This window comes from Ranitomeya variabilis, chromosome 5, assembly GCF_051348905.1.
Source record: "Ranitomeya variabilis isolate aRanVar5 chromosome 5, aRanVar5.hap1, whole genome shotgun sequence".
NCBI classification, from domain to species: Eukaryota; Metazoa; Chordata; class Amphibia; order Anura; family Dendrobatidae; genus Ranitomeya; species Ranitomeya variabilis.
Genome location: NC_135236.1, coordinates 424,911,954 through 424,924,796, shown reverse-complemented (window position 1 = coordinate 424,924,796; position 12,843 = coordinate 424,911,954). Strand labels below are relative to the sequence as shown.

Sequence of the window (12,843 nt, the reverse complement as noted above, 5' to 3'; positions counted from 1 at the left end):
CAATACATAAGAAAGTGTGATTAAAAGAGGGAAAGCTGAAATTGCTCTTATGTCAGCTGCTTTCCGCCACAGGATATAAAGCGATTCCTGTCCTCCCGAGATACTGATTGCTTGAATCTTAGTCTAGAAATACTTGTCAAGACAGTTTCCTTAGCTGGTGGTGACCTGCTGAGTGTTGTAACTTAAAGAGGGTTAAGGCATCTAAATATTATTTATTTAGCTCCCTTTATATAAGCATGTAACTGTATCCATAGCTAATGTAGAAGTTAAGGAATTTCTTTTTTTCTATATTAGCTCTTTAGAAACTTTTTTTTATCATAAACTGGGCTGATTTATAACATAGGTTTCCTATATTGGGTGTAGCTAAGATCTGTCATTATGGGCCTCACAGGATATACATTTTACTGTTGCGTGAGCATTTATTATGCTAGAGGTGGCATGAAAATATCATGAATAACATGTCCTTTCTGAAACTTCTACCAGATGCGGTATACCACTTTATTAGATCCAAGACTTTTCTCCATTGTTGGTGCTGATTCCATTGTAAGACAGATATATGTTAATCCTAAGATAATTGTATTCTAAATAGAAGAAGTAACATATGCAGTTGATTATTGTAAGGAAATCTATGTAGTCTTAGGCGAACTGAAGACCGCGCACACGGTATGAATTTTTAGGTAGTTTATTAAAGCCAACGCGTTTCAAGAGCTCTCTTGCTCTCTTCTTCAGGGCATATAGTACATAAACACAATATAGGGTGTATTTATACAAACAGGAAGGGGGAGGGACACCAACCCCCGTTATACCATAACACAAGAGTACAATTAAAACCAATAAAAGTCATTTAAAGAATGTTGCTCATTATTATTTATTTAATTGTACTCTTGTGTTATGGTATAACGGGGGTTGGTGTCCCTCCCCCTTCCTGTTTGTATAAATACACCCTATATTGTGTTTATGTACTATATGCCCTGAAGAAGAGAGCAAGAGAGCTCTTGAAACGCGTTGGCTTTAATAAACTACCTAAAAATTCATACCGTGTGCGCGGTCTTCAGTTCGCCTAAGACTATCACCCTCAACATCCTTGTTTGGATTTTTGTGGAGACCTGCTGCTACGGTCAAGCCTACATGGGAGTTGTGACCTAGGTTCACAACTCCAATAGGTGAGTACATTCCCTGCATAGGACCATATGGTTTTCTAAACAGTGTGACACATTGGGGGCGCCTTGTGTTTTTCTCAAGGAAATCTATGTAGGCATTGGAAGTATGATCCCTGAAATCTAGTCTTGTATCCACTGCTGAGCTGCTATTGCGCGACATTAGGAACAGGGCGTGAGCTCGGCAGCAAAACTGCAAATCTAGACACACAGAGGCGTAACCTAAAGCTCCAAACCCAAAACTCTCCCAATTATTGTGCTTCATTTATAGTAAGGGCTCCCTTTAACTTAGCAAAGACCTTTTGGACCTCCTTAGATTCCAGGACCATGTATATCTATCATTGTCCATCCGAAAAAAATGTAATATAAGAAGTGTATAATAATAATTTCGTTATTCACAATATGTTGGTATTCCTGGATCATTGTCTGCATACAACAGAATGCAATCTGCTATAGCAATGTAGGAAACCATAAAAAGATCGAGGAGCAAGTTTATAGATAAACATGCTGTATATGACGACAAGACTAAATTATTGTATCTATAAACACTCATAAATGGAAAGGATTCTTTCATTTGGAAGTGTTAACCTACATCTAATGTCTCCCACCCATCCGGACATTTGCATTTGAAACTCATCACCACCCAGCCATCAGAGAAGGAGCAACTGGACTATAGGGTGACATCATATGGAGGAAGTTACTCCCTGTTCTCACATTCCAAACCTGAAAGGGTATTTTATCAAAGCAGCAATAGGCACACACAGTTCAGAGTACAACACTCTGGGTGTCTGACGCTTAGATAGCTGATGGAATATTGATGTAATGATATTAGATAAGGAATAAAAACTATTACAGGGCCTACAACAAGGTTTTCTGTATTTTTATTTTTAGTGCATTATTTGGGACCTGAAACCCAAGCACCAGACAACAGGTTTAGCACATATAGAGCAATACCGTCCATTATAGCTAATAATTGCAAGATGTACATTTCCTTAATAAATTTGTGTTTATCAGATTTGAAATAATTGATTGACTTATAGTCGGCAAAGAGCAGCCATCTTCTCTCTTGATATGTTAAATTGTGTAAATACTGTACATATAATCTAAATTCACTATATTAAATTTTCTGACTATTGTGAGGTAGTACTATGCACTTCTAAGTAACATGACATACTTGCAAAGTGACCCTAATAAAATATTCAAATCAAAGATGGTAAAATCTATGTGAGAGCTGACGCACTACATCCACGCAAATTAACTGCACTGAAACATTGATACAGTCTCTTTACTGAAGTGTCTACATGTGTCAGGGTCGCACCCCCTTTGTCCATACAATTACAAATATGTATTATATATTTATGGGCTGATGAAGAGGTTGGTGCCACCCCAAAATAAATAGGCAATAAAGAGACCATGGCTCCGATTCATCAATACTGGCATTGTTCATGACGATCTTGTTGAGAAGGTGCTGCTGGGGACGATCCTGATTCTTTAAGAAGCGCATGAATGAATGAATCCAGCGTGTCTAAAAAAAAAAGTACTATACACCTGTGTGTGCAATTTTCGACTAGTGTAAGATTTGTTTTGTAAGAAATTATGTCTCTCGTCAAGAATTTGCGCGAGAAGGACCTGCCATGACGTCACGGTCATGTGACCGCGATGTCATCACAGGTCCTGCGCTGATAGTCATACCAACCCTGGGACCGGAAGCTGCTGCGTGCACCATACACAGGAGCCAGGACTAAGGTGAGTATATGTTTATTTTTTATTTTATGTCACTGGCCAATATACTACATTACTGGGCAATATACTATGTGGCTGACCAATATACTACATACTACGTGGCTGTGCAATATACTACGTGGCTGGGCAATATACTACGTTGCTGGGCAATATACTACGTGGCTGGCCAATAAACTACGTAGCTGGCCAATATACTACGTGACTGGCCAATATACTACGTGGCTGGGCAGTATACTACGTGGCTGGGCAGTATACTACATGGCTGGGCAATATACTACGTGGCTGGGCAATATATTACGTGGCTGGGCAATATACTACGTGACTGGGCAATATACTACGTGGCTGGGCAATATACTATGTGACAGGGCAATATACTATGTGGCTGGCCAATATACTATGTGGCTGGCCAATATACTACGTAACTGGGCAATATACTACGTGGCTGGGCAATATACTACGTGGCTGGGCAATATACTACGTGGCTGGGCAATATACTACGTGGCTGGGCAATATACTACGTGACTAGGCAATATACTATGTGGCTGGCCAATATACTATGTGGCTGGGCAATATACTACGTAGCTGGGCAATATACTACGTGGCTGGGCAATATACTACGTGGCTGGGCAATATACTACGTGGCTGGGCAATATACTACGTGGTTGGGCAATATACTACGTTACTGGGCAATATACTACGTGGCTGGCCAATAAACTATGTAGCTGGCCAATATACTACGTGACTGGCCAATATACTACGTGGCTGGGCAGTATACTACGTGGCTGGGCAGTATACTACGTGGCTGGGCAATATACTACGTGGCTGGGCAATATATTACGTGGCTGGGCAATGTACTACGTGACTGGGCAATATACTACGTGGCTGGGCAATATACTATGTGACAGGGCAATATACTATGTGGCTGGCCAATATACTATGTGGCTGGCCAATATACTACGTAACTGGGCAATATACTACGTGGCTGGGCAATATACTACATGGCTGGGCAATATACTACGTGGCTGGGCAATATACTACGTGGCTGGGCAATATACTACGTGGCTGGTCAATATACTACGTGGCTGGGCAATATACTACGTGACTAGGCAATATACTATGTGGCTGGCCAATATACTATGTGGCTGGGCAATATACTATGTAGCTGGGCAATATACTACGTGGCTGGGCAATATACTACGTGGCTGGGCAATATGCTACGTGGCTGGGCAATATACTACGTGGTTGGGCAATATACTACGTTACTGGGCAATATACTACGTGACTGGGCAATATACTACGTGACTGGGCAATATACTACGTGGCTGGGCAATATACTACGTCACTGGGCAATATACTACGTGACTGGGCAATATACTACGTGGATGGGCAATATACTACGTGGACATGCATATTCTAGAATACCCGATGCATTAGAATCGGGCCACCATCTAGTCTACTATAAACCTCTGAAGATTAAGCAACCGTGGTCATCACAATACCCGCATCAATTGCAGATACACAGGGATCACGTCTCTTCATTGCACATTTCCATGTAATATGTGAGTGAGTATATATTATAAATCTATTTAGTCTCACTATATTCACCAATACAAACATTTACAAGTTTTGGGAGATATTGATACAGCATCTATATGTACATTTTCCTTATCTGTAGTCTTATCACTTTTCACAGCATGTCGGATACTTTCCATACTAATGTTCAGGTAGATAGACACACAACTACTGTATAGCGTTGTGTAATGCTTAAGTGGGTTGATACAAAGCAAAATGTTGTTTACAGATATTAGAATTTCCAATACCATATTTTGTTCTATTCCAGGAGAGGATCAAATGTCTCACTTACGTTGGATATGAGTGGATTAGGAATTGTAGAACCTTTCAATGTGGCTCCAACACCAAGAGAGAAAGTAGCCATAGAATACCTCCAAACAGCCAGCCGTGTTCTGACCAGACAAAAGCTGCACGATGTTGTTCAAAGCTCCCATTTGCTTCATACAGAATTTATGGTATGAGTAACTGTCATGGAGTTTTGACCTGTTATGTTGGAGTAACCATAGTTTTATCCTATTAAATTAATATTTTTAGAACTTGTCTTCTGTAACATTTCTTATATTTAGGAATCTTTAGCAATTTAGTAAAATGCTAAAGTTTGAGATTTGTATATTCTATAGAAAGTGTATTTAAATAATACATAATGTTAAAGCTACGTGAACAGTCATGAGGAATGCTAGCACAATGGGGAATATCTCTGGTTTCCTCAAGTTATGACTTTTTTTTATGTTATTTATAGATTTTTCTGGGAAGATAATTTGGAATCAGATTTTTGAGCACTTTAAACAGTAAAATTGGTATTTTCAGTGAACAATAGTCATAGAAATTGAGACATTTCCACAAGAATGATCCAGACAATAACTGAGAAATATCACATTGCATCACTGATAATAAGCAATGTTCACAGGATGGTGAAAGTAGTGGTCACTTCATGGCATTGTTTTGTGTTTTTATCAGGAAATACCAATGAATTTCATGGATCCCAAAGAAATTGATATTCCAAGTCATGGAACCAAAAACCGCTACAAAACTATTTTGCCAAGTAAGTTGTGTGAATGGTTGGCAGTAATAAGGCAATAATCATACTGTAAGTATCTAGGTAGTTTTTAAATCGTTCACTTCTCGTTTCACCCCACTCTACACTGCCCAACCATGATCACTATGTTAGTTTTTAGTATAGAAGTATCAAGTTATAATTCTGCTTCTTGAAATATAATTCTTGTACCTTTGTTACCTTTTTACGATGACAAAGGTACTACGATACAATGGATTAAATATCCCTGTACCTGCACGACAGCACAAAACCCTTAGATACTGTGTATATGTATGTATATATGTGTATATATATATATATATATATATATATATACTGTATATTGTGACACCTTATTAAACAGGTAAACGTGCAAAGTGCAACTTTGCAATTTACCTCTCATAACAAATCTTCTCCCTTCTCAAGAACCAAGAGCTTTTTATGCTCTACAGCTCGTAGCCAAGATTATTGGCCACCTCTGCAGTCTATCTTATATAGCCGGTTTCCTAGGCGAAGACTTGCAAGCTCATTGTTATACTGCTGCTCTGAAGCTGGCTGGATCTCCAGACCTAGCCAGCTTCAGTGACCTGCGCTCCTTTGATGTTGCAGAGGCAAAGCTTACTTGTTATTAAATACCGTATCCTCTGTATTCTCAGGAATGGAAGGATTTTAATGTTACTGTTTGCTGCTCATTGTTAAGGTTTTTGATTCATCATTACAGTCTATCAATGGTGGCTCATTTCCTTGGCTAGGAGCACTTTCCAATAGAGCTTATAAGCACTGCTCTGAAGCTGGCCATCTTCAGTGACCCTTTCCTCCTCTAATGCTGCAGAGTGTAGAGGCAAAGCTGCTTCTGCTTGCAGCATCTGAGATGACACAGTTCAGGCCACCAGGTCAACCATGTTACTGGCCCAAACTTTTTATCATCATAAGTGCAACGCCCCCTGACAAGCAGGAAGTCGAGAGACATGTTAGCACTGCGTTACTAAAAATCCATAATGAGAAAACCCCATAAAAAAACCATTTTATAGTTCACTGTACTGATATGAATACATACGGTACATTGAAACCTCTTTGAGTTGACCATGCAAAGTTTCTAAAGGGGTGTTCTTTTCAAAGTCCAAAATACATTGGAACAAGGGGGCGTGAAAATATAATGCATATATATCTGGTCTAGATCTGGGGTGGTCCTGTTATTGGCAAAAAAACATTACACAGGCAGAGATGCTTACCTGTCTGAGGCCTCCAACCAATTACACTAACCAAAGTGCAGCGGACCCAAGTTAAGATGGTGGATGACAAATGCACAGGTGCAATAATACCAATACTGCAAGCCAGCCTACAATCAGGATTTGGCTGCCTGGCACACCTGCGCAAAAATGATCTGTATGTGGCATGTTCACACAGAAATACAAAGCATATGGCTCAGGCCTATTAGTAACGCCATATAGCGGGCCAGCCATTGCTATCATGCATCCTGTGTGAACAGAGGCCACAGTATACAGAGCCATCTAGGGCCCAGCTGCACCCTGAAAAAATTACGTGTCCAAAAACATAACAATGTATGTAAGGTATTAGTTGGTATTATGGCCACAATACTTAAGCCGGCAACCCACTGTGGCCTCTGTTCACACAGGATGCATGATAGCAATGGCTGGCCCGTTATATGGCGTTACTAATAGGCCAGAGCCATATGCTTTGTATTTCTGTGTGAACATGCCACATACAGATCATTTTTGCGCAGGTGTGCCAGGCGGCCAAATCCTGATTGTAGGCTGGCTTGCAGTATTGGTATTATTGCACCTGTGCATTTGTCATCCACCATCTTAACTTGGGTCCGCTGCACTTTGGTTAGTGTAATTGGTTGGAGGCCTCAGACAGGTAAGCATCTCAGCCTGTGTAATGTTTTTTTGTCTTGATTTCTTTTCCTCTTATGGGTTTTATTTTCGTGGTCCTGTTATTGGTCTTCCCAAAAAGCTCATGTTTTGGAAAGATCCAAAGCACTTTGAAAAGCATGTATGTATGTGTGTGTATATATATATATATATATATATATATATATATATATATATATATATATATATGTTGTGTCCATATATATATTTGGACAGAGACAACATTTTTCGAATTTTGGTTATAGACATTACCACAATGCATTTTAGACAAAAGAATTCAGATGCAGTTGAAGTTCAGAATTTAGGTTTAGGGTTTAGGAGTTTCAGCTCCTTAACATGTGCCACCCTGTTTTTAAAGGGACCAAAAGTAATTGGACAATTGACTCCAAGGCTGTTTCATGGACAGGTGTCAGGACTCTGAACATTTTTTACCTTTTGGGCATTATTGCCCTTTTCCAAGATGGCGTCTTTGGTTCATGTGCACTGTGTCTTCCTGCTATAAAACTCCACCCCAGCCTTCAGTCTGTGCTAGAGTATTCTGCTTTACATCCAGCTCCTGACCACTGATTACTCCTTGGCTATATACCTGCTCCTGTGAACCTGTGTGGTGATCCTGCTACTCTGCTCTGAGTTCCTGCTGCATACACCAGTTTCCAGTAATCCTCCTTCATCTGCTGCTCGTGTTTACTTCCATCTGCATTTGCTGGACATGTAAGCTGTTTCTGCTCTGCAAAAACCTGAGACTATTAACCAGACCTCTCTGGATGAGCTAAGATATGATTTGAACTGCCTTATAAGCTTATCTATCTGTGTTTGGACTAAGACAAGGATTTATTCGTGTCAAGTATCCTCAAGAATAACTGTGCTTCATAGACTTTCTGCTTGATTGCATTTTCCTCTGAAGTTTCCTATAGACTGCTAAGCTGCATTTAATATTTACACCAAGTGTTGTGGACTTGAGTTTCTCTCTGCACCTGTTTGAATCACCGTGTGATAATATAGACTTTACCACTTATAAAACTGTGTCCTGTAGTTTTTTTGTTCCACGCATAGAGTCTCCTAAGTTATGCCCTATAATTATGACAGGATACTCTAGCCATAAATAAAAAGGAGACTGCTGGAATACTGACAGCAGAGAGCAGATTAGAGCAGGTGTTTTCCATAATTAGATCACTGCAGAAAGATGTGGAAGGTCTGCAAAAGAAGTTTGGAAGCTTTGAACACAATCAACAAGTGTTTGGACAAACTTTGCAGGACTTAAGCAACCGCATGGCAGCCCAGGAAAACAAACTTGCTGGCATAGAGTCCCAGGATGGATGGGCTTTTCATGTCATAAGCACACAAAGAGCTGCACAAGCGACTTTACCCTCTGGGCAACCGCTACCAGCTAGCCCACCTAAGTTGCCCCCATTCAGATTTAATGGTGATCGCGACAAATTTCGTGGCTTTGTGAATCAATGTATGCTATATTTTGATGTGCATGCTGACCGTTTTCCTACTGATAGATCCAAAGTATTGTGTGTACTAATGCTACTGACCTCACGAACGCTCGCCTGGGCGAATCCGATGATTGAGTCTCGTGACCCACGGTTAAATAACTTAGATGATTTCTTGGCCGCTATGGCATTAATGTTTGATGACCCTAATTGCCGTGTAACCGCTGAATCTGCTTTGTTGTCTTTACGCCAGGCTAAACGTTCTGTTATTGAGTATGCCACTGAATTCAGGAGATTAGCGGTAGATACTAATTGGGACAGTTATGCACAATTGCCTATTTTTAAAAGGGGTCTGTCTAGTATTATAAAAGATGAACTAACTCGCTCTGAGTCACCACAAGAGCTAGAGACATTTATACAGCATTGTGTGCGCATAGACATTCGCCTTACTGAGCGTAGGCAGGAGAAATTTGCTGCATATAACCGTATTTCTAACTTTTCCCTTCCTTCCAAAGACCCTGCAGGTAAAACCTCTCGGGAGGTGGAGGAGGTGCCCATGCAAATTGATTCCGTTCAGAGGCGCGAGATCAATGAGCGCCGGGAGCATCGCCTTCGTGAAAGTCTATGTTTCTACTGCTTCCAGTCTGACCACTTCTTGATCAATTGTCCTAAGTGTCCTAGACGGCCTAACAAGGTGCTAGCAGCAGTAGGGGAGTATGACAACTGTGATGATGAATCTGACATCTCTGAATGTAGCCTGCCTTTAAACGCTGTATTCCATTCACTTTCTATGACTTCACCCCCCAAGGAGCTGAAGGAGAACTCCTCTCTCTGTTCTCTCCCTATTAAGATCCTGTGTTCAGGACAGTGGATTTCCAGTGCAGCTATGATTGAATCAGGTGCAGGTGGAAATTTCATGGATATCGCATTTGCCAAGGAACATGGTATTGAAATTCAGCAAAGAGCCTCTCCAATTACCACGGAAACAGTGGATGGGTCACCTTTAATCTCTGGGCCTGTGGATCAGGAGACCGTACCCCTTGAAATTTTGTTGGAGCCTAATCATCAGGAGCAACTTTCTTTCTTGCTAATTTCTTCTCATTTTCCTGTGATTTTAGGCATTCCTTGGTTGCGTTCTCAAAACCCAATTATCAACTGGGAGACCAAGGAGATTATCTTTCCAACAAGGAGCAACTAAGCGTTAACAGAAGCTGTCCCTGAGTCCACGGCTACGGAACCACATGTAAACATATTTTCTTTACCTCCAGCATATAAAGAGTTCTCTGACATCTGTGACAAGAAGAATGTAGATCAGCTTCCTCCACACAGGCATTGTGACTGTCCCATTGAGCTGCTTCCTGGGGCAGCTATTCCTTTTGGTAACGTATACCCTTTGGCGGCACCTGAGCTTCAAGCCTTAAAGGAGTATATTGATGAAAATCTGGCCAAAGGCTTCATACGTCCTTCTTCCTCACCAGCAGGGGCGCCTATATTTTTTGTAAAAAAGGATGGTACCCTGAGACCCTGTGTTGACTATCGGGAACTCAATGAGGTAACCATACGAAACCGTTACCCTTTGCCTCTGATTCCCGAATTACTGGAAAGAGTCCGCCATGCTAAGCTGTTCTCTAAACTGGATCTTCATGGGGCTTATAATTTGGTGCGTACTCGTCCAGGGGATGAGTGGAAGACAGCATTCTGATGCCGGTATGGACACTTTGAATATCTCGTGATGCCCTTCGGGCTTTGTAATACCCCTGCAACATTTCGACACCTTGCTAATGACATTTTCAGAGATTTGTTGGACCAGTTTGTGGTGATCTATTTGGACGATATTCTAATCTTTTCTGACTCTACAGGAACATGAAGAACATGTCAAAGCTGTTTTAAGACGTCTGAAAGAGAACCATCTGTATATCAAGCCGGAGAAATGCGAGTTCCATCGTTCTGAGATACAGTTCTTAGGTTATATCATCTCTCCCCAGGGGCTGAACATGGAATCTGGTAAGATTCAGGCTATCCTTGACTGGCCGGTACCCAAGAACGTTAAGGAGGTCCAGCGTTTTATTGGTTTTGCAAATTTCTACAGACGCTTCATTCAAAATTTTTCTGATATTGTCCATCCCATTACTTCCTTGACAAAAAAGGAAAAGCCCTTTAAGTGGTCATCACAGGCTCAAGAAGCTTTTGATCGGCTTAAGATCTGTTTCACATCAGCACCGCTGTTGATACACCCAGATCCAACACTTTCATTCATTGTGGAGGTGAACGCTTCTGATAATGCTTTGGGGGCTATTCTCTCCCAAAGAACTGGAGAGAAGGGTCTGCTACATCCTTGTGCTTTCTTTTCCCGTAGACTAACCTCAGCAGAGAAGAATTACGACGTGGGAGACAAGGAATTGCTGGCTATTATTGCGGCTTTCAAAGAATGGAGGCATCATCTGCAAGGAGCTGCACAACAGATCATAGTGCTAACTGACCATCGCAATCTAGAGTTCCTTAGATCCGCTAGATGTCTTTCTCCTCGTCAGGCTCGTTGGAACTTATTTTTAAATCAATTTAACTTTGTTATCTCGTACCGTCCAGGTTCTCGTAATGGGAAGGCTGATGCTTTATCCCGAATCCATGCTGCGGATTCCCTACCTGGAGCCCCGTCCAAGACCATTCTATCTGATGCCAATTTCATTGGAGTTATCCACAATCAGGACTTGTGGAAGGAGTGCAGGGAGGCCTATGACGGTGATGTACTTCTGGCCAACCCACCTGTGGATATTAATCTTGTCTTTAAGGGTGGCATGTGGTTCAGAGATCGACGTATCTACGTCCCTGAGGTCGTCCGTCTGCAGATCCTCAAGTTGGTACATGACTCCAAGTTGGCTGTCACGGGGGGTACAGAAGACACAAGAGTTCCTGAGCCAATTCTTCTGGTGGCCAACTTGCCTGAAGGATACCAAGGACTATGTTCTCTCTTGCGAGGTATGTGCCCATTACAAGACTCCTCATGTGGCACCTACGGGCCTTCCACATCCATTACCTGTTCCGTCCCACCCTTGGGGGTCTATATCAATGGACTTTATTGTGGAGCTGCCTACACCGGGGGGCATGAATACAATCATGGTGGTAGTTGATCGCCTGACTAAAGCTGATCATTTTGTTCCATGCACCGGCCTCCCCTCAGCTAAAGATACAGTGAACTTGGTGTATATATATATATATATATATATATATATACAGAATGTCTTTCCGTTGCATGGGGTTCCAGATGAGATCATCTCTGACCGTGGAGTACAGTTCACTTCAAGATTCTGGAAGGGGTTTTGCTCTGCACTCAATATTAATGTCTGTCTCTCTTCATCTTACCATGCCCAGACAAATGGTCAGACTGAGCGTACCAACCAGACGCTGGAACAATATCTAGGATGCTAGGTCAGTCATCTCCAGGATGATTGGTTGGAGTTGCTGCCATTAGCCGATTTTTCATATAATAATTCTCAGAGCGCCTCCACTAAATTTACACCTTTCTTTGCCAATCTGGGTTATCATCCGTGTATTTTACCTAGGTCTCCAATTAATTCTCCGGTTCCGGCAGTGGAGGAAAGGCTGACTGCGATGAGACAAAATATGGAGGTTCTGAAGGAATCCCTGACCACAGCTTAAGAACGTTATAAGAGATTGGCTGATAGATTCCGTAAACCTGCACCCATGTTCAAGGTAGGAGATTCCGTGTGGTTAGCAACTAAGAATCTGAACTTAAATGTTCCTTCACAAAAACTTGGACAGAAATTCATTGGCCCTTTCAAGATCAACGGTATTGTGAGCTCTGTGGCCTGCCGGCTGAAGCTGCCTAGGACTATGAAGGCACACCCAGTTTTTCATGTATCTTTACTAAAGCCTGTATCTCCTAATACCTTCCAGGGACGTGTTGTGCCACCTCCGCAGCCTGTGGTGATTGATGGGCAAGAACAATTTGTGGTGGAGGAAATTATTGATTCCAGGATTCGCAGGAA

The 12,843-nt window shown here is 41.6% G+C and overlaps 1 protein-coding gene across 3 annotated transcripts in view; it reads left to right on the top strand.

Annotated features, from left to right (window-relative positions):
- The window catches only part of PTPRR (protein tyrosine phosphatase receptor type R), a 393,781-nt gene that overhangs the window by 299,809 nt on the left and 81,129 nt on the right, over positions 1-12,843 (top strand). For all 3 annotated transcript variants that reach the window (XM_077265278.1, XM_077265279.1, XM_077265280.1), the window contains 2 exons: positions 4,741-4,927; positions 5,430-5,514. In XM_077265278.1, the coding sequence (XP_077121393.1) occupies positions 4,741-4,927; positions 5,430-5,514 (272 nt within the window). The remainder of the gene's footprint in view (positions 1-4,740; positions 4,928-5,429; positions 5,515-12,843) is intronic.